Here is a 22918-nt window from a genome sequence, read left to right on the forward strand (position 1 = left end):
ACAGATTGAAGAAAATAAGAACAACCCCAGGTTTCTCTTCAGCACTGTAGCCAGGCTGACAAAAAGTCAGAGCTCTACATGCAAGAAAGAGGAGGAGAAAAAAAGAACTCCTCCCAGACTGAGCTCCTAGGGGAGAGCAGTTTGAGAATAGAAAAAAAACAAACATTTCTTACGTCTGTTATTCACATCTTTATTACAAACAACCATCCCTTTAACGTTAACTAGTAATGACTTCATGAACTTCTTCACAAATAAAATTTTTATCATTAGAGAAAAAATTACCAGTAATCATCCCACAGATGTAATATTATCTACAGCTACTCTTAGTACAATTGATGTTAAGTTAGACTCTTTTTCTCTAATTGATCTTTCTGAGTTAACTTCAATAATTACTTCCTCCAAACCATCAACGTGTCTTTTAGACCCCATTCCTACAAAACTGCTCAAAGAAGTCCTGCCATTAATTAATTCTTCGATCTTAAATATGATCAACCTGTCTCTAATAATCGGCTATGTACCACAGGCCTTCAAGTTGGCTGTAGTTAAACCTTTACTCAAAAAGCCATCTCTAGACCCAGCAGTCTTAGCTAATTATAGGCCAATCTCCAACCTTCCTTTCATATCAAAAATCCTTGAAAGAGTAGTTGTCAAACAGCTAACAGATCATCTGCAGAGGAATGGGTTATTTGAAGAGTTTCAGTCAGGTTTCAGAGTTCATCACAGCACAGAAACAGCTTTAGTGAAGGTTACAAATGATCTTCTTATGGCCTCTGACAGTGGACTCATCTCTGTGCTTGTCCTGCTAGACCTTAGTGCAGCATTCGATACTGTCGACCATAATATCCTATTAGAGCGATTAGAACATGCTGTAGGTATTACAGGTACTGTGCTGCAGTGGTTTGTATCATATCTATCTAATAGACTCCAGTTTGTACATGTAAATGGAGAGTCCTCTTCACACACTAAGGTTAATTATGGAGTTCCACAGGGTTCAGTGCTAGGACCGATTCTGTTTACACTATACATGCTTCCCCCAGGCAGCATCATTAGAAGACATAGCATACATTTTCACTGCTATGCAGATGACACCCAGCTCTATCTATCTATGAAGCCAGATAACACACACCAATTAGTTAAACTGCAGGAATGTCTTAAAGACATAAAGACCTGGATGGCCGCTAACTTTCTGCTTCTTAATTCAGATAAAACTGAGGTTATTGTACTTGGCCCTGAAAATCTTAGAAATATGGTATCTAACCAGATTCTTACTCTGGATGGCATTACCTTGGCCTCCAGTAACACTGTGAGGAACCTTGGAGTCATTTTTGACCAGGATATGTCCTTCAACGCACATATTAAACAAATATGTAAGACTGCTTTCCTCCATTTGCGCAACATCTCTAAAGTTAGAAATATCCTGTCTCAGAGTGACGCTGGAAAACTAGTTTATGCATTTATTACTTCCAGGCTGGACTACTGTAATTCATTATTATCAGGATGTCCAAAAAACTCACTGAAAAGCCTTCAGCTAATCCAAAATGCTGCAGCAAGAGTACTGACAGGGACTAGAAAGAGAGAGCATATTTCTCCTGTTTTGGCTTCCCTTCATTGGCTTCCTGTTAAATCCAGAATTGAATTCAAAATCCTGCTCCTCACATACAAGGTCTTAAATAATCAGGCCCCATCTTATCTTAATGACCTTGTAGTACCATATCACCCTATTAGAGCACTTCGCTCTCGCTCTGCAGGCCTACTTGTTGTTCCTAGAGTATTTAAAAGTAGAATGGGAGGGAGAGCCTTCAGTTTTCAGGCCCCTCTTCTGTGGAACCAGCTTCCAGTTTGGATTCGGGTGACAGACACTATCTCTACTTTTAAGATTAGGCTTAAAACTTTCCTCTTTGCTAAAGCATATAGTTGGGCCTTAGTTGTGCTGCAATAGACGTAGGCTGCCAGGGGATTCCCATGATGCATTGAGTTTTTCCTTTCCAGTCACCTTTCTCACTCACTATGTATTAACAGACCTCTCTGCATTGAATCATGTTATTAACCTCTGTCTCTCTTCCACAGCATGTCTTTATTCTGTCTTCCTTCTCTCACCCCAACCGGTCGCAGCAGATGGCCGCCCCTCCCTGAGCCTGGTTCTGCCGGAGGTTTCTTCCTGTTAAAAGGGAGTTTTTCCTTCCCACTGTTGCCAAAGTGCTTGCTCATAGGGGGTCATATGATTGTTGGGGTTTTCTCTGTATCTATGAAGCGCCTTGAGGCGATTTTTGTTGTGATTTGGCGCTATATAAATAAAATTGAATTGAATTCTAAGGTCACCCTGCAGACCAGCACAGCCCCAACACCGCTTATTTATTCGAAACATTGATTGATTATACTTCATTGATCCCGAAAGAAATTGGGTAGGTTAAGGCTGCTAGCTTCAGCCAGTGCCAACATGAGCACCCCTTCTGACCATATATAGATTACACAAACATCACATTGGGAAGAGGTCAGAGGTATGAAAATCAGTGAAATCCACAATACATACAAGAAAGAGGAGAAAAAAAGAACTCCTCCCAGACTGAGCTCCTAAGGGAGAGCAGTTTGAGAATAGAAAAAAAAAACAAACATTTCTTACGTCTGTTATTCACATCTTTATTACAAACAAGTTGGACGATGACGTCGTGTTGTTCAGAGGTGGTGTGAGGAGAGCGGACTCGTTAAAGCAGCCCAGGTCAAACCGGTCAGTACAGAAATGGATACTGCTGTTCACACTGCCACTGTGACTTCCTGTCGTTGTGATGGCGACCATCACCTGATCACCTGTGGAGGGACTTGTGATGAAATGTATGGAGAAGTTTTACCTGTCGATGACCACGGCCTTTCACAGTGAACTGCATGTATTGCTGTTACCGCCATGACTGATGAAACCTTGCTTTCATAAACCAGCGTTAACCTGCTCTTCTCCTTCTTTTGTCCCTAGCTGGCAGTCGGTAGGGGAGGTCATCCACGAAGCCAATATGTCTCTGTGGGTGTCGTAGGGTTTCCATCTTGGTCAACAATGCACTTCCAGACCTTGACCTTTGCTTGCTTTAAGGGTTAGATGTTGTCGTTTAAGATAGTCTTCAATTTGCTCGATCCAAGTCTTCTTGGGGGCGATGATTGCTCATGCAGCAGACGCGGCCAAACCAAAAAAGCTCTTCTATCGAGGGCTGCTGGTGACATTGACTATGTATCGCGCTGTTGCTGCGCCGGTCACAGAGGGATGCTCGGAGAATCTGACGCAAACGGCACATTTGGAAGAACTCGAGCTTGTTGAGTTCGGGCTTGAGGATGACCCAGATCTCTGATCCATAGAGAAGAATTACAAGTGTGTGGTACAGGCGGATTTTGGTAATCAGGGTGAAGTTCGTCTTCCTCCAGACGCACCATTGGAGGGAGCCGAATGTCGCTGCTGCTGTGTTAACCAGCTGGTCAAATGAACATTGTCACACATGTCCATAGACCTTGGCCTTGTTATGGTTTAAATGAATAATTTATAGTTTCTGGATTAAGTGAAGATAAAACTCACTTTTTTTTTTAAAATCAATTAAAGGCATAAAAAGAAAAAGATCAGTATTAAAGCGTCGCCTGCTTAAAGCGTCCATGTTCCTGGACACGGACACGTGCTGCCTTCCTCAAACACATTTAACTCCCCGTGCATCCGTCCACAGACTGAAAACAAGCTCTGAAACAACGTTCAAAACAGTAATTCACTTTAATTTAGTTCTCTCGTTGGCCGGTGAGCTCGCTTTAAACATGACAAATGAAGTGCATCGGTAGAAGCCTAACAACGGGTTTGGAAACATGCTCCATTCAGACACGTCTGTCAATCCACATATTACAAGCCAACATTATTATTACTCAAATAAAACCACTATAGTTCAGCTCTTGACCTGATAGAAAAAAAATAAGACAGATCCATCGCTAGATACAATGGTGGCAGCAATACACAGGATTGCCCAAGCAGTAAAGTACACGTTCCTTTAAGAAACAGGGAGAGAACGCGAAAAACAACACCTAACCTCTGGGTTCATTATCCCCAATTCAAGTAGTATTTACCCTTTTTTATGTGTTTGCATGTTTTGATTTGTTTAATAAATTCAAGTTCAGCATGAAAAACAACAAGAGTCCAAATAATACGTGTTGGTGGAGTTCAAAGAAGAAGAGGAGGAGGAGACGATGGGAGAAATGAGTGCGACGTCCTCAAATCAGGAGGTGAGGGGGAGGAGGAGGCTGGAGTGGAGGGCATCCGGGGAGGAGGAAGAGGCAGCCATCTTCAGGAGAGACACATGCTGCTGAAATCAGCAGGAAGGAGCGGGCAGAGCTCTCGACTAAACCTGCGTTGATTACTGAAACCTGTTTTGACGCTCATGCACCAGGAGGGAAACGACGAGGAACCACGACCGCACAGAGTTCCTCGCTTTTCCTTCCCAGGAGCGGAGCAGAGAATTTGGCCGTGTCCAATCAGCTCCTGCTGCGGCAGGCACACACCTGCTCAGGTAAATGACAGTAATGAACTCAGGTTCAGAGGCCGGGAGCCTCACTGGCGGGGGGCAGGGTAGCGTCCCTCGCTGGGTCCGGCGCCCCGTCCGGAGCCAAAGCTGGGTTTCTGTGACGTGCCTCCGCGGGCAGAGGGGCCCCGGGGTCCCCCGCTGCCCCCAACCCGCTCTCTGGGCCCGCCGGGGCCGCCGGGGCCCCGAGGCCTGGCGTCCCGCCTGTCGCCCTCTCTGGCTGACCGGGTTTTCTTCTCCTCCACGTTCAGGCGTACGTCGCCTCGGAACTTGATGGGCTGAAGGAGAAAAGAGGCATTAAGGCGGTTGTCACGGGCCAAGACACAAACAGCTGAGCGTGAAGCTCCTCGGCTGAAAGCATCAAAAAGCTCACCCTGTTACTGAGAATCTTCTGGACGGGCTCAGAGTCGTCAAACACCACAAAGCCAAAGTTTGGAAGCTTCCCTCCGCTGTTGATCCTGAGCTCCAGGACCGTCCCGTACTCTGAAAGACGCGGTAAAAACAGTCAGATTTTACACCTACAAACAAAAGAAAAAACAAAGTTTCACACAACCCAACTCACGCTCAAAGAACTCCTTCAGTTCGTTCTTGTCCACGTCGTGAGGCACATTCCCCACAAAGAGTTGGTGTGCGTCGGGATACCGGACCACCCGGCGCCCCTCCGACTCACCCTGCTCTCCTTCTCGAGCTGAGACAAACAAGAAGAGTCCTTTTCAGATACAGCTTCTCTGTGTTCAGCAAAAAATAACAAATCCAAACACATCGAGGAGACCCCGCTGTCACAAATCAGCCAGGGACATCTTTGCAGCCGAGGTGCTTCGTGATGTTACCTCTGGTTTACAATAAAGGCCTGCTGCTGACGGGACTATGCGTACCTGGTCTGGGGCCTCTGTGAGTAGGCGGAGGACCTCCCGGCCTCTGTTCCCTTGACCTCTGGTCTCTCTGTGGTCTCTGTGCTGGTGTCTGGGACTCTGACTTCACTTCAGCTCTGGGCTATAAGAGTCGAAACGCATTTTAAAACAAAAAGTTTGTTTTCTGGACTCGAGGCTCTGATTATCATCACAAACGTGCTGCTGGCAGAAGCTAGCTCTCAGAGCTCTGCCATCATCTTCTCAGTGTTACCCAAGAGAAGCGATTGCATCATAAACTGAGATTAAATCTGCTTTTAAAATAGTGACACCTGCTGCCAAAGAGTAAAAGGACAGCCATTTCCAGAAAAATGTTGAGAAATCAAAGTCTTTGTGTGAGACTTTATCATATTTGCTAATATTTGACATGAATGTTCATTCAGAGCATCACGGCACTTCTGAACCCACACCTGCGACATAAAGCCTGAGCAGGGTTCTGAGGGAGAACAGGGACTCACCGGTGCTGTGGGGGTGACTTTGACGACATGGGGAGGGATTCCTGAGACAGGGACAGCCCCGCTGGGAGGGAGGTTCTTACTGGTGACCAACGCCCAGGAGAACGGCTGCAAGACAAAGGAAAGAAATCAGATCCTCGTGTTTGCCACTTAACCCAATTCATAAACGCCGCCACACAACCACCTACCCTGTTTTCCTCCGGGGCGGCGGGGGCGGGCTCGGCAGGTGCAGCGACAGCTTCTGTAGCGGATGGTGTGGCGGTGGCAGGGCTTTTCTCTGTCTGCTCGTCACCTGTGTGCACGTCTGTCTGCGTGTCCGGCTTCGTCTCGGGCTTCAGCTCCACCGCCACTGCCTCGGCCTCCTTCTCTGCTTCCTGCTCTGGCTCTGGGCTTGCCGCCACCGCTTCCTCCTCGTCACCAGGAACGGCTGGCTCTGAACTGGAAGCAAAGAAGAGAGAAGTTCACTTCACTGAAAACGCTACTTGTGGCAGTTTGCTTTAGAACTCCAGTAAATAAAACTGTGACATCATCTTCCTCTTCCACAACCCGGGTGCAGCTGTGTTCTGTGCGTTTAAATATTCAAGTTTAAACCTCGACAAGAACGCGAGACTCTTCAGCGCGCTTCGATCACATACCAAGCTGCTGGGTCGTAGAAAGGAGCCGACTCCTCGGGAGCCACGTCAGGGGAGGGAACCCTCTCCTCCAGCTCCTCCACCTCGTCCTCGGACTCTGAAAACCAAAACACGTACGTAACATTAAATATCTGCGCGAGACTGCGGCTGTACTAACAGCAGCAACGCTAAACTTCCTCCACCTCTGCTCTGAAAACACTCAACTCACTACCCGAATATTTTCATCCCCATTTAACCGATCAGACATGTTCAGGATTTCTTAATCTGATCTCTGAAAGAGTCATGAATCACAACAAAAACAGAACTAGATGTGTTCTCACCCTCAGGCGGCTCAGAGTCGGAGTCGCCGAACACTTCGTCCTGGTAACGGAACACGTCGTTGTGGACGTAGAATTTGTTTGCAACGGTTCCCTGAAGGAAAGGAAAACCCATCAATCAACACTTTCTACTGCGGGTTCATGTCACAGATCACATGATAACAGGCTGAAGGCCCGATGGAAGAACTGACCTCGGGCGCCAGCACGAAGGTCTGCATGAATTTCCTCATGGGCTGCATGTTGTTGGACAGCTCGCCCATCACCTGCACCACCACACCCTCATTCAGGGTGGCGTGAGCGTCCACGTGTCTGATCTTGGTGTGACAATCTCGGAAGCTCAGAGCCATCACCCTCTTATGGATCTCCTGGAAAAGAGAACAGACAGGCTGAGTCAGACTTCCCGCGCCCAAACCTAAAAGCTATGAACTCAAACCAACTTCACGCTTGTGGTCAGACGTCAATCAGAGGACGCCACCTCGTTCAGCTTATCATTCAGGATGGGCCAGCCTCGTCTGAAATTAGCCTGCGTGTGTGTGTTTTAATGTAAGCTGTAACTATAACATATTACTTTGTAGTACAGTTACATCCTTCTAGCTCTTTGGAATTGACCTTAAAGCTACAGCCTGCCACTTTACTTACAGATTGTCCGTAAACGGCCTCCGCCGGTTTGCCGTTGCTGTCCAGGCCACCGTGCACGTAGGATGAGTTCTTTCCATAAAACCTGAGTGCAAACAGCAGAGACGGATTTAGTGTGTGCAGGAAGACATTTACAAAGACAGCGGGCGAGCGCGTGACGCTTCAGTCACTCCCTCGTATGCTGACAAGAATTTCACTCGCATGTACTGTACCAGTGTACCTGCACATGTGATGTGACAATAAAAGTGATTTGATTTGATTTGACAGACAAACAGCTGCCGGCTGTACCTGTGCAGGTAGTCGGGGGCCTGGTTCAGGAGTGTGTAATACTGTCGGACAAACTCTCGCCCGACCAGCTGGGCACTTGGCTTCTCCATCACCATTTCTTTGGTCAACTTGAAATCTCTGCAGAGAGAAAGAGCAGGCTGAGATCAGCAACAGGCCAAATGATATCACTACAAACAAAGAAAGCTCCGCTCATCCCGACAGCTGTGAACAAATTCATCATGGACGTTTTAGTGCCACAAACATGGAGACATGAGGACTGCACAGACTGAGAAATCTGCTCAATGAAGTCATTCTGAGCTCAGTAGTCTCTTAAACATTGATCATTCAGAGCAGCAGACCCCGTGGGGTAGAGGAACTTTGTTTCAGGTGCTGATGAGCTGCTCATGCAGACCGACTCATCGCGTTTCAGCCTCGGCCTCTACGTGTTTGTGACGCCTGTATTCAGCAGAGCTGACCCATTCTGCCTCGTCTGTGTGCACCGATGTGAAAACGGCCCTGGAGACGATTTTCACAGGGCGTGGACACTAACCCACAGAATTAGCAGAAAATGTAAAAAGAAAAAAAAAAGAAAAAATTCGGGACGATAAGTGTCTTACATTGGGATATGAGATTTTGGTCATATCGCACAGCCCTACTTTCTGACACACCTGAATTTATGCTGAAAGTCTTATTAAAAAACTGTTTCTTCTGTGGCAGATAGCACATCGTCCACGGGAAACTGCACAAACGTTGACTATGTTTTGGAATGGTTGCAGACTATGGCTTGTTCAGATGTGTTCTACCTTTCCTGTACTATGACAACTACGATGCAAACAGGCGTCAGAAGCAGGAAGCTTGCTGCGCTCCACAGACACGCCTGGCATGCTCAGACAGACCTGCATACTTTCCCTGTTTCTTGAACATTTGCAGTTTTTAAAATGAGACCCACTCAGGATTTTTCCACAGAAAGCTGCAGGGCTCGTCAGACTCGATGGATTGCCTGCTTCGTGCCTCTACTGGTAGATTTTCTCACTGTAGCAACATGAATGGAGTCTATAAGGAAGACTGGAAAAAGTCATTTCTGCTGTGAATTCCTCAACAATCAATCCCAAGGTCCTTCTTTCACGCTGAATGGAAATGAACCACAGGAAACAACCAGCTGGGTCACTTTACTGTGACAGAAAGAGCTGGTGGCTTTTATTTGAGAGTCTCTGCTAAAAACATTTCCAGGGTATCCACCTGTGAAGCCGGCAGCCTGCTTGGCCTCCTCGTCGGGATATTTTTAGACAGAAACCACGGCTGCTACATGAGCTACTCGCCGACTCTACCCGCTAACCTCTCTCAGTGTAAAACTCCAACAATAGGACAAAGAAAGCGCAACACGGACAATGTGTTAGCATCTAATGTTTATTTCAGTAACAGTTTTGGCTTTAATCCGTGTTCTGTTGTCCAATATCTATTTAATGTTTTTTTAGGTTTAATAAATCAACAAAGTCTGAGTAATGATATTAAATAAACCTGATTTCAACATCAACTGAAACAACGGTGATGAACATCTGTTATGATATCCTGTGTATCGAGCAGCTGCTGTTCTAAGCCCAGTTAGCCTTACCGAACCAAGAACTACAACCTGCAGTTCCTATAGCATCCAGCAGGGGCTCCAGCAGCAACTCAGTTAAAATGAACATGTTTACAGCCTGAAACAAACTAGTTTGTGGTCTCTATAGACGAGTTCTACCTTTATAAAAGCTGTTCCAACTGGACTAGGGTTTGCATTATTAGGGGCGTGGCCTCTGACAGGTGGTGGTGACACAGGTGGCCAGCACAAACATCCTAAATCACAATTCATGTTGATCTGAACTTTGTTGCTTTGAACTGTACACAGTGTGCAGACTGTCCAACTTGAGTAAAATCAAACAAAAATCAAAGTACTACAAGTATTACATTTGGAAGGTTGTGCAGATTACACCGGCCAACGAGTATTTTGCTGCTGGGCTTCGTTCAGCTGTGCTTTCATGAATTTCGATTCCAGATTTCAAATTTTAAAAAATGTTTTCTTCAAACAAGCCTAGTTTTTTTTTAGCTGACTTAAACAAAAAAATAATAAATAAAAATAAAAAGACGGTAAGGTATTTCAGTGTTTAACAAGTTTGCTCTCCAGAAAAGTGAAGGCAGAATAAAAGGAGGTGTATTTGTTGCCCCTGAACTGAACTGATACTGAATCCGCAGCACACAAAACACTCGTGGACGCAGAGTGAAAGCAGAGAATCACAAATCGTGAGTGTGAAACAGCTCATCAGATGATTCAAGACTCATGTTTCTGTCAACAAGCACAGGGAAAGATTTCATCAAGACATAAATGTGACCGAAGACCGATATCAGGGAAAATGTAATCCAGGCATGACGGTGACTGCTGCTGGTCATCGCAGAGCGACAGATGTAATGAAGCGCTAGTGACTCATATACTTTTAATCTCTTTTATTTAAATAAATTGATAGAAATTTTCTTTAATGCATCTCTCGCTTGTTTCCCAAAACCAGTGAAGGCACAATGGTCTCCTACTCCCACACCCCAACATCTTTCTCCATCTCTATCCCAGCATCATCATCTGTTTCACTACACCAGTGGTAGGCAACTCCAGGCCTCAAGGGCCAGTGTCCTGCAGGTTTTAGATGTGTTGTTGATCCAACACAGCTGATTCAAATGGCTAAATGACCTCCTCAACAGTTCTCCAGAGGCCTGGTAATGAACTAATCATTTGATTCAGGTGTGTTGACCCAGGGTGAGATCTAAAACCTGCAGGACACTGGCCCTTGAGGCCTGGAGTTGCCTACCCATGCATTACAACTAGGAACCTCCTCTGAGATTTTCCTCTTGTCCTCCCACCTAGCAGCTCCATCTTCATCCTTTGCCCAGTGTATCCACTCTCCCTCGATTTTGAGCCATCCCTCTGACTCATTTCTAATCCTATAAAACCTGATGCTTAAGATTAAACCTATCTTAGGTGAGCTTAACCATACCTTGGATATCCTGCTCGAGCATGCTTCCTGGTCTTTATACAATACCGTCTGCAGGCATCCCTGGATGTTTCATGTCTGCTGTTACTGGAAATGTGAAACCTGAAGTGCTCTTTACCTGGGTCTTCATTGGCCTACAACAGGAATCTGAGGCCTGCAAGCTGATGTAGGTATAGCTGATTCACATACAGTTAAGGTAAAGAGTCAAATGTATGTAACACAAGTCTGTTCTCTGCCCATTTTCATGTCTTTGGACATTTGATAAACTTTAAATCCATTTTGGGTTAATTAATTAACCCCTGCACTCCTACAGTTTGTCTTCCTTCTCCTTACCCCCTGGGCTAGCCAAGGAAGATGGCCGCCTTCCCTCAGCCTGCTGTTGAAGGTGTCTTCTTGTTAGAGAGAATTTAGCCCTCTGCTAACACCGGGAGTACACGGGATCACTGGCCTTCACGCTACCTTCCACCGAAAAGTGCTGTGCAGATAAATGTGCACACCTGTACACACAGCACGAGCCATCTGTTGCTGTGACACACCGCCCAGCCCTCCCTGGTCCACCAGGCTTTAAGGTGGACTAGCCCAGCTAGCCTAAAAACGTGCCCCAATGCTTCCAGCTGGCTCTAGCTTATCGATCCGGGCTCCGCGTGAAGGACCGCGCTTGCACGCACACAAAGGCCGCGGCGTGCCCGCTGCTTGGAGCCGCTCACCGGCTTACACGCGACCCTCAGTGGACTGCCCCATCGATAACCGGGTTCACATGGCACGCTAGACGGCCCTCTCCGGAGCCAAGCTGTGGAAACTGAGCGAACACACGGCTCCCAAAGCGAGGCAGGGCGAGCGGCGGCCGCAGCACGTGTCCCGGCCGGCCACCCCTCCGCTGCTGCCGGAGAGAGCCCTGCTAGCAGCTCCGAACCGGGACCGAAGGGTGAACCAAACACGAAATTGATCTTTAAACTATTTATTTAAATTAACATGTAGGGATTAAACGACAAAATGGAGCGGTAAAAGAGGCAGTAACGACCAAGCCACGGCTAAAAGAGAGCTACATGTGGGGGATGGCTATATCCTGGAGACCAAACAATCAAGCCGGTAGCTGCATTTCGACTTTTTCACGCAATAACAGTTATTACACCATCCGATGGCATTTCAAAATACTCAAATATTGTAATGTATAGGTAATACACGATTATATAATTATACTCTAGTTACAATGTCATTAGGGTTGCTAACAGCAACTCCCCTTCTACACCAGGCTGTAGACGCGGCCTGGAAGAGCGATCCAGTTAATAAAAAAACACAAGTATAAACTAATCACACACTAATGTTGGATTAGATTACAGAGAAGAGTAACTTACCGCCTGGTGAATTATTTTGGGCAAAACTGCGCTTTACAAACAGGAAGTGTCTAAGAGTCACAGCAGCGGCTGCCTGAACGCTAACGGCTTCACAACGTGCCGAAATGCTTAGTACCGGCCTCGGTTCCACAACCGAACGTGCTATTCTGCCCGCCTACGCGACGGCTACTCAATCATATTCACGCTCCGCGACTCATTCACCAATAGTTGAACGTGACTGCAACGGCCCCTTACGTACAGCCAATCCGGAAGCGTCTCCTCGCTGCCTGGGTTCACGGAGCGTGCCAATAACGTCACAGTGTCAGTTGACGGTACGATGGTTTCGTGAACAGGCGACTGCCGTTTTTGTTGTTAGCTCGCAGTGTACCGTTGCTTACCCCCGCCTGGGGGCGACAAAGGCTTTTGTTGTCCAACCTGGGAGCGAATGAGTCATCCAATCATGCGGATTTTAATTCATTTTAAGCGGCTTAATGTGATAAAAGGAGGCCGTGGGACCGAGATGTGGGCTTCACTCCTTTCAGATCAGAAGAAGCTGGATGCAGCCTGCTTTAGGACTGTTAAACAAACTAATCCAAACTCAAGATCCAGTGAGGGGCTTTTTCTGCAGCCATAAACCTCATCTCACCGATACAAGTGCAGAGTTTCTTTATTTATCATTTTCTGTTCTGTGTCGGTTATAATTTTAATAAACATGAGCAAAAGAGAGAGGAAGACACCATAAAATGAGCTGACAGCTGGACATCGACTTGTTTTTTTTTTTTTATTCCTGCATTTCCAGTTCTTGCCATTCGTATTGTGTCCCTTTGTATTTCCCTCACGATTTCCCATCATCACCCCCTCCTCTCCACTGCACCACTTCAGTGTTCTGTTTTTTGTGCTACCTCAATATTTTTAGTGCCCATCCATCTCCCCCCCCCCCCCCCCATCATCATGATGCGCAAGTGTAGAGAAGGTCAGAAGGAGCTTCACTGTGTCTTTGTTGGGCTATAGAAAGCAGATGATGGGTCGTAACAGAGGAAGTGTGGCGTTGTGTGAGAGTGGTGCAAGGACACCTGTGAGTACAGACAGAGTGATCAGATGTGCATGCAGGTGGAAAGGTGAACATGAAAGGAGCAAAGGTGGATGAGCTTAAATACCTGCGGTCAACCATCTAAAGAGGTGAAGAATAGAGTGCAAGCAGGGTGGAGTGGGTGGAGGAGAATGTTAGGGGTGATTTGTGACAGAAGTAAACAGCAATAATGAAAGGGAACGTTTAAAGATTGAGGTGATGCTGTGATTGATGGTTTGGAGACTGGTACTGACACAAAGACAGCAAAACAGATGGTTTATCGATGTAGTGAAGGAGGACATGCAGAAGGTTGGTGTGGTAGAGGAGGGTGTTGCTGCGTGGAGTCTCACTGTGGTTTACTGAGATGTCTCAGACGTTTGCAGGATCAGATTGCTGCCTCACGGTGTTTATCCGCCAGCTCAGAGCTTCGTTTGGATCTGGACGCTCGTTTGATGAGTCGTTCACCTGGAGCTTTATGTGCATAAAACTCTGATTATTTGATTGATTACTGTGGAGTGCGGCACATGTGAACATGTAGGGAGGGACAGGCTGTGTAGCTGCACACTCATTGGCTCATACAACTCATGGCATAATATACCACAATAATCCTCAATATTTTATTGAGTATGACCCCAAATGAGTGGCCGTAAGACCATAAACCCAGCAGAGGTCAGAGAGTTGTTGTCCCGTACACTTCCATAGGACCAGAAGGCTTTTTGTGACCACAGCTGTCGTCGTCTGGTGGCCCAAACAATTCAAAAGCTTTTTGAAATGACACACCGCCCATCCAGGTTATCTGCGAGAACCAGACAATACTGTCATTGTTCGGTGCAAAGCACGCACTGACCAACTCGGTTTCCTCTGAAGCAGGGAAACGACCGAGTACAACATTTAACATCTCTGTTTAGATTTCACGATTCATTTAACTCATAGCTTTAAACTTTAATCTCAGGTGTGAGCACATATGTAGGATACATGCAAATATATACTGATTTGTTTTCATCATTAGAACATTTGGATATGTGCAAAATAATATCAATAACATATGATGCTCTGCCAATCTGTACCAAAACAGCCATCCAAAAAGTTTTTCCTTGGAGCAAGATTTCTTTTTCAAAGACTGTGTACAGTCGCAACATCATTATTTTTTTACTGTGTTCATTTAACATATTAAAAAAAAAAAAGGTTTTTATGGCTTTTTAATAAAAACAAATTTACCTTTAGCTGTAATTATATAACAAATTAAAAGGAACCAACAACAAAAAGCTAACAAGTGCTGTAGAATTCTTCTTATTCCAGCTTTTTACTTGCTGTTCTGCTTTCATTTAAAGAAGCCCAGGTTACACAGAAATTAGTCTTTACCACTAGATGGCAGCAGAGACTTTGAAAAATGGACTGGTTCCTTTTCTAAGACATGTCGTTCTACCCAGCAGGATGCCCTACAGAGCAACTTGGGTTAGTTTCCAGGGATATTTGCAGTGTTGGGAAGATTGCTTTTAAAATGTATTCCATTACAGAATACATGCCCCAAAATGTATTCTGTAACGTATTCCGTTACGTTACTCAATGACAGTAACGTATTCTGAATACTTTGGATTACTTAATATATTATGCTTTTTACAACTATGTGAATGTACTATTGCTGTGTGATTTATTACTATTACCGAGGGTCCGCGGCTCCGAACCTTAGTAAAGGGACCTAACTAATATGGCGGGGTCCATGTCCGCTCGTAGCCGAAAAATAGTTTACTTTGTTGTGTGGGTCACCTTTTCTTGCAAGAGACAGAGAGGCGTTGAAAGGCTGCTCCAACGGAACTTATTGTTTTCGGAGGAAAACACGAACACAGTGTACAGTCTAGTCTTAATAGCTTACTTACAACTGGGCTCGTCAGGCTCTCTTCTTGGCTGCAGTGGTTACTATTATATTTACATGCTTCCAGCTCCCGTTTTTGCTGGATGACTGCTCATACTTTTCCACTCTCCTTTTTCTCCCTCCTCTTGCTCACAGACGCATAACGTGTATGGCGGTCCATTCTCCCTGCAACACGGACTACACTGCCCATGAGGCTACATTCTTTAGAGCTTGTAGCATTCTGCCTGTTAGCTTAGCACAACAACAAAAAGGCGCTCTCTCACCCAGGAGAAACACAGTCGCAGAGAGAGAGAGAGCGAGCGTCGCCCTGTAACCATGGCAACCGTAACGCTGCCGCCTGGAACAACAGAACGTAGCTGTCAAACAAAACCCAAACAGTCCTGACCCACCACAATATGAAACAGGAGAGTACCGCAGTGTAATCCATTTATTTCAACAAAGTAACTGTATTCTAAATACCACCTTTTTAAACGGTAACTGTAACGGAATACAGTTACTCATATTTTAACTCCAGGCCTCAAGGGCCTGTGTCCTGCAGGTTTTAGAGATCACCCTGGGTCAACACACCTGAATCAATGCTTAGTTCATTACCAGGCCTCTGGAGAACTTAAAGACATGTTGAGGAGGTCATTTAGCCAAACAAATTTAATATTTTACCTCATGCCAAGTTTACCACCAGAATCAGACTCTCATATCAGGTGTACAACTTCTACATTTGTTTGCAGTGTTGGTGTGTTGGGCTGAAGCAGGGTCAAGTGATAACAGTAAGGCTTTAGTGACTGGCTCATTGTGACAGCAGAAGCTTCACTTTAGGAGAAACATAAAGTAGATTTCTTTTATAGAGGCAGACGGTGGTTATTAACAAAGAATGCTTGCATTTTAGACACTGCATTAGAGGCATTTATTAGGAAGATGAGAAGTTTTTGGCACCTGACAGCTGTTAACAGAAAATCTGTGAACCCAGCCTGTATCTTTATACTTATTTAAATACTCACGAGTATTTTTACTTTAATTACTTCACTTAACTGCTTTTTTACTAATGTTATATTTCAATTAAAATGTAATTTTCACACATAGCTGCAATAAATGCTCATAATCATAATCTTTGTATGTGTCCCTCCAACAGACGGCAGCAGTGATGGTTTTAGTTTGAAAAGCTGCTTCTGTCCTGTCAGCTCAAGATGTTATGACATCATCATTTACAATGCTACAGTAAAAATAAAGAGGGACTATCGTAGTGTTATCTTCAAAAATCTTCGCTGCCATGAAAAGGGAAGTGTAAAATCTGTATTTCCAGTTTGGATAGCAGTGCGCTGTGATTTGATTGTGCTATGTGACACGATTGATCTTGCACGTAAAAGTAGCTCACTGTAACTTCAGAAGCAGCTCAAAGCATGAAGAGAATATATTTTAACTGAGAAAAGGATTTAAAGCACAAACAGTTTTCTTCAGAAAGAATAAATGATTCCAGTTTGGACACAATAACAGAGAGAATGCGCAGGGTGAATATTATTAATACTCTACATTATTATATTACTCTATTGAGTCACAGCACAAAGTACTGCTGTGCAATGATGTGCTTTAACTCTGTAACACTCAAAGCTGTCCAGTTCAAACTGACTGTTATCTTCCAGTTTGCACTCAGTATAAAAACTTGAGCAGGGTTCAAGTCGTCAATGAGTATCATCAGGCCAGACCTGAGAAACAGAATCACTGATGCTCACAGAGCAGGAGTGAATATACAAAGTCATCACAGCAGCTCCAAGTGTGAAGAACTGGAGTGAGAAGCATTGTCGAGAAATTCAAAGAGAGCCGCACAGCACAGAAGAAGCCTGGCAGAAGAATTAAAGACTCTGAAAGAAAACTAGTGAGGGTCTAAAACACCCAGAACAACTGCAGAGACACGCGTGGATGACTCAGCCGAGTTATCATGCAAAAAGGCCTCACCACTGACTGTTAGCGTCGGGAGCATATTAAAAAATGAAAGGGGGGTAATAAATCTGTTATCATCTGTATGTGTTCAGGTAGTTTCTACCTTTTTAACCACAAGATGGCGCTACAGTGTTAATGTTTGTCTTGGAGAGCCTCTCATGTCTGATATAAAGAGGTCACAATATAAACAACAGCCAGTTAATCCACAAATCAGGATTGATTATTTAAATCATTTTAGTTCATGTACATGACGTCCAGTCTGACCAATGAAGCCACTGATAATGAGCAGCCTGAGGGGAAAATGGGTTCCTGTGTTGCTTTGGCTGCTTTGGACTGTCAGAGGAAAGTCCAAAAACACGTCTTCCTTTTCTGTAACTCTACGCTTGGTGGCCAGAGTGTGGCCTGGTTTTTTGCCCCGGATTTATTTGAATTTTTCTATAATCCTGCTCACACCTGTCAGGTTTCTGCTCTCTCTCTCTGTTTGTTTGTTTGTGTGTGTGTGTGTGTGTGTGTGTGTGTGTGTGTGTGTGTGTGTGTGTGTGTGTGTGTGTGTGTGTGTGTGTGTGTGTGTGTGTGAGTGAGTGAGATGAAGCTGTGATTTCCACCTGAGTGACAGAGCAAGCTAGAGCCTCGGGGATGATGCTTTCCCACCTGTGGCGCTGCTTTCAGAACAGAAGGGTGCGCGTTAGAGTGCAGGATCAGCTCTCTTTGTTAACAAAGGAAAATCCTCAAATTAGGCCTTCAGGTCCTGCACACTAAGCTAAGGTTCCTCTGCCTGCCTGGCATATTTTAATCCCAAAGCCTTTTGTTAATCTGAATAAATACATATATTATTTGACAAATGAGAGCAGTACAGCCACGGAGGAGGCGGTTAGACTGCTTTCTGCTCTGGAACAAAACCATTCACGATTTTTGTCCTTGAAGAGAGGAGAAGAGCTCCTTCTTCCCCTCTCTGACAGTTTTTATGGGTTTGGTGAGCAACGCTGTCTCTGTGAAACTGAGCAGCATAAAAACATCTCTCACAGCACGTTTCAGACGATCTTCAGTTGAAGGACTTTGTGTTCCTCACCGCCTCCTGCCCACTCCGCTCAGTTTACCTCTTTTCAGAACTCAGACAGAGTACGCAGGATTCAGAAAGATGAAGGTCAAACAACAGCAAGGCTGTTTTTTTTTTTTTTTTTGGTTTTTTTGTTCCTACATACTAACAGCTTTCAGCTGTCACATGTTCGCTCAGGTTCAGAGTGAAAACTCCCAAAAAGTGCCAGAATATGCCCAGAACCTATCGATCACGATATATAAACCGCGTACAGCCACATAAGTCTTACAGTGTTACATTGACTGAGTTTTACTACAGCAGATGTTTGCATCTATTTGATTTGAATTTATTTATACAGGTAGTCCTGTTAAGACTCAATGTCTTATTTACAACAGAGACTTGTTTCACACAATCAGACTAAGATTACAGTTAATAGGTAAAGACCCTCCAACACTGGAGAGAAGACCTCAACAATGTGACAGTCAATCAATCAGCCAAGTCAGCCAATCAATGTGAGCAGGATTGGCTATAGTGAGGAGGAAGAACTCCATTTTTAAAAATGTATATGTTTAACTGTGTTTTTCACAAATAGAACAGTTTGCAGGAATGGGAATAGTTGCTCATGTACTCAGAGAATCAACATGGATAAAAACAACATAGGAAACCAACCGAAGCGTCTTGGATGTTACTCACTATGATAATTGTGTCATTCCAGGTCACCTTTCAATCCTTTACGAGTGTAAAAGATCAGCTGTGTGGAGCACAGAATGCGGAACCAAATGAGTTCTGGAAAACAGAACTTCAAAAAAACTTCACAAAAGGAAAAAATCCAAAACTACAGAAGGCCAGGAGCAAGAAATGCAAATACTATCTTCAGGGAAACATAGAACAAACGAACACATAACAACATATCCAACATACACTCACAGGACCTATTCAATTCAGATTGATTTATACAGCGCCAAATTACAACAACAGTCGCCTCAAGGTGCTACAGTATATATTGTAAGTTAGACCCTACAATAATACATACAGACAAAAACCCAACAATCATATGACCCCCTATGAGCAATCACTTTGGCGACAGCGGGAAGGAAAAACTCCCTTTTAACAGAAACCTTGGGCAGAACCAGGCTCAGGGAGGGGCGGCCATCTGCAGCAGCAGTGAGCTGAAGGCGAGTCAGACCTCCATGAATACGCCTTCCCACCACCAAACCGGTCACGGCGAATGCTGTTACAGGCAGCATGATGTTCTCCATGGCTTCTCCACGCCCTGTATGGGAGTTTCTCATTGTGGCCCTCTCTGTGTTAATCCTGGCTCTGCATTGAGGGCTTTTTCATTTGCACCCAATAAAGATCCATCTGTTCTCTGATGGAAACCAGTCATCTGCCCTGTCTTCACGGTGTTAAAGTTTCACATTATTATGATTCTTTCTAATGACACATGTCACGTCAGTGTCCCACACTGTAAAGGAAGAGTGTTTCCTGCTGAGCGTTGTAGGTATTTGCTTCCAGGTCTTGTCATTTACTGATAAATCCGTCACATTAACAACACCGCTGAAGGATGTCAAAGGAAATGGAGAACAAAACATAAACTTTAGATTTCTGAGCAGTAAATTTTTCCTCCGATAACTATCTGACACCCAGATATTGACTCCTGTGGTGAACCCAGAAACGTTTGACTTTATTGAAGGTTTTGGCTGGCTGTGTCAATGTAGGAGAGCGTCCCGCCCTGAGGGGAACACCTTCATAATCATAAAATCCTTTAAAAACAAAAGAAGTGATCAATTGAGACAAGACTGGTTTCGTCCTGATGGGAGGATGTTTTGTGTTTTGAGGAGCTGTGAGAAAATGTCCGTATTCTGAGGAGAAACCCATCACGATGGTGACAGCTGGAACATTTCTGTGTTTTTAACCTCCGAGTAGTCTCATATTTCTGTTTCAATTTCATTCTACAGCTTTCCATCAGAGTTGGCCCACTGGTGGGGCGAGAAGAGTGGAAGTATGTTTAACCAGAGTGTCCTGTGTCCCATGAGAGTGCTTTGGGAGGGTGGGTTAGTGGACATGTTGTTACTAGCTGTTCTGTTCACATTACAAATGATAAATCTGCCCGCTGTCAAAGAAAACTGCAGATTGCCTCAGTTCCATGAATGTGAAGCATTTACAGACTCGATGTGATTTACAGTTCAGGTCACAGTGCAGGTCTTTTACTTCTCACTCTCTTCTTCTGTGGTGCTCCTGATGTGTGTCTGGTGTTGCTATCTTTTAGTTTGTGTTTTATTTTGTCCTCCATCAGCACTCATGTTTGTGTGACAGCCGCTCTCCCGCTCACCTCATGCCAGTGGAGTGCTCTTATTCAGAGACAAAGGCCATCTTTGTTTCTTTGAGCACTGCATGATTTACGCACACACACAAAGCAAAATTGGTATGGATCGGATCTGGCCCACACAATGTGCTTACACATGGCCCACATACTGCAAAGAATGACGGCCCTTTGGTGGCCCAGCTCTGGTTTGCCAGACGTGGCCCACACATGGGCCAGCACAAGGCCAGTTGTAGACACACTGGTGGTTCTGTGCTGTTCCAGAACAGTTTCAGCTCTGGCCCCAGATGTCATCCTAATGTGTATTTTAATCAAGCCATGTAATAACAACATGTGCATAATAGTGCAAAAATAACATGATGAAACTCTGTTCAGACAGTGAATGGACTAATTCCTTTAATAGCGCTTTTCTACTCTCCCAGAGTGCTCAAAGTGCTCTATACAACATGCCACATTCACACACTTTCTCTAATCTGAGTGCTTCCTAACTACATTCACACACATTCACACTCTTGCAGACTGGAGGAGCCAGGGATCGAACCACTAACCTTCCAATCAGTAGGTGACCTGCTCTGCTGCCTGAGATACAGCCACCCACTGGCAAAGATGAGTAAACCGTCACTAGGTATTGTATAAAGTGTACACTCACAAACCTGTCAAACCTGCATTTGAAACGTTGGCTACCATAGCAGTATAGTATTGCAACATGGCATTTGGGTCTTCTAACTAAAATAGTTAAATAGGAGCATAAATAGTGCATCATTGCCAGACCTGGCCCACATCTGGTTGACAATACACTCTGCCATGACACCAGTCAGTCAGAAGTGCCAGCTTGATGCCAGATCCGGGTCAGACCTGTTTTCTACGAGCCTGGGCCACATGACCCAATCCACAATCGAGCCAGATATGGCATGGCATCACATAAACAGTGCCATCTATGCCAGGCCTGGCCCATATCTGGATGACATACGTCTTATCATGCCAGAAGTCAAACAGCAGTGCTGGCTTGATACCAGATCTGGGCCAGATCTGCTTGCTATTGGGGCAGACACAATCGCACAGACACACTCACTCACTCACACAGTCACACAGACATACTCACACTATCAGCTGTCTGTTGCTTTCCAGCGATTGCAACACTCAGCATCAAGTTCAACGGTGCGCACATGTGGGTCACTTTCATCTTGTTAAGGTACGGTACACCTCATCGTGTGTGTGTGTGTGTGTGTGTGTGTGTGTGTGTGTGTGTGTGTGTGTGTGTGTGTGTGTGTGTGTGTGTGTGTGTGTGTTTGTGAAAAGGAGAAGCTAGTGTGACTTAAACAGACAACGGCATGCTGCATGTTTTTACTATGATCATTAATTTGACAGTTGAGCCCAATTAAAGAACAAACTACTAAGGAAGGATGTTCCACATTATCAAGCAGACAAGTAGCGGTTTTTGATACGGGTTGCCCGACATGTTGGTGGGGGGTGGCATCACAGGCATTGGCAAAAAAAAAAATACTCTTACTCATGCTGGCCCGACATCATGCCAGCGCATATTGGGAATGACATAGGCACCGATCGGTTTTCTAACGCCCATTTGCTGGGAGTAAGGGCACCCTCCGTTTGCAAGGAGGGCGCCAATTTTCTTAAATATTATTTTCTTAAATAAATATCAAGAAAATTGACAAGAATAATCCAGAGTAGAAAAGAGCGTGTGTAAAAAGGGTGAAACTATTGCAGTGTTCACCGTGTGTTAGATGGAGGAGTTGTACAGGGAGATGGCCACAGGCAGGAATGATTTCCTGTGTCAGTCAGTGGTGCTTTTTGATAATCTCAGTCTCTCACTGAATGTGCTTCTGTGACTAGCCAGCATGTCATGGAGTGGGTGGGAGGTATTATCCAACATTGTCTTTATCTTGGACAACATCTACCTCTCAGACACCACCCCAACGGAGTCCAGCTCTATCCCCACAACATTGCTGGCCTTGTGGATCAGTTAATTTAGTCTGTTGGCATCTGTGACCCTCAACCTGCTGCCCCAGCATGCAACAACATAGAGGATAGCACTGACCAAAACAGAAATACAACAAGATAACCAGGGTTTTAATAGTTTTGCAATTTTCATTAGTTTTTATTTTTATTTAGTTTTGACTTCAGATTTTCAATTTTATATCAGTTTTAATTAGTTTTTACCAATTGTTTGCTAGTTTAGTTTAGTTTTTATTTTTTTAAAAATCCTTAGTTTCAGTTTAGTTTTGATTAGTTTCAGTTATAGTTTTAGTTGTGTTTGCAATAATTAAGTGCAACAAAATCCCAGTTTCATCATATCAGTCATGCTCTTCTGCTTATCCTTGGGTATGTTGCTATTCCAGCTACCATACCCTGCACTCTGGACAGGTCGCCTGTCTGTCGCAGGGCTAACACGCAGAGACAGACAACTCACATTCCCACCTATGGGTTCTTTAAATAAATAAATAAAGGCAGATGAACAACCATTGATACCAGGCAACTATAAAATTTATATCTTGGCCCCAATGAGACTATTGACTCTTGCAGCACCGGGTGTTCGTAATTTTGGTTCAAGTGAATTGATAAACCT

General features: G+C 44.7%; 1 protein-coding gene across 1 annotated transcript; it reads right to left on the reverse strand.

Annotated features, from left to right (window-relative positions):
• Positions 1–3720: 3720 nt before the first annotated feature.
• Positions 3721–12281, reverse strand: g3bp1 (GTPase activating protein (SH3 domain) binding protein 1). The gene is made up of 12 exons (XM_080900578.1): positions 12123–12281; positions 7772–7888; positions 7487–7568; positions 7039–7212; positions 6851–6941; positions 6534–6627; positions 6087–6336; positions 5902–6006; positions 5411–5528; positions 5098–5223; positions 4909–5018; positions 3721–4813 (listed from the first exon to the last, which is right to left on the reverse strand). Exons 2-12 carry the CDS (start codon positions 7864–7866, stop codon positions 4565–4567), a joined length of 1494 nt encoding a protein of 497 aa, XP_080756704.1. The 5' UTR covers positions 7867–7888; positions 12123–12281; the 3' UTR covers positions 3721–4564.
• Between the last annotated feature and the right edge of the window lie 10637 nt (positions 12282–22918).

This window comes from Rhamphochromis sp. 'chilingali', assembly GCF_963969265.1.
Source record: "Rhamphochromis sp. 'chilingali' genome assembly, chromosome: 13".
Lineage (NCBI taxonomy): Eukaryota > Metazoa > Chordata > Actinopteri > Cichliformes > Cichlidae > Rhamphochromis > Rhamphochromis sp. 'chilingali'.

Coding starts and splice junctions, on each gene's coding strand:
- g3bp1 (XM_080900578.1), bottom strand. CDS start 7,866: ATGGTGATGGAGAAGCCAAGTGCCCAGCTGGTCGGGCGAGAGTTTGTC. Junction 7,569..7,771: donor GCCCCCGACTACCTGCACAG/GTACAGCCGGCA, acceptor GTTTGCACTCAG/GTTTTATGGAAAGAACTCAT. Junction 6,628..6,850: donor CGACTCTGAGCCGCCTGAGG/GTGAGAACACAT, acceptor TTTGGTTTTCAG/AGTCCGAGGACGAGGTGGAG.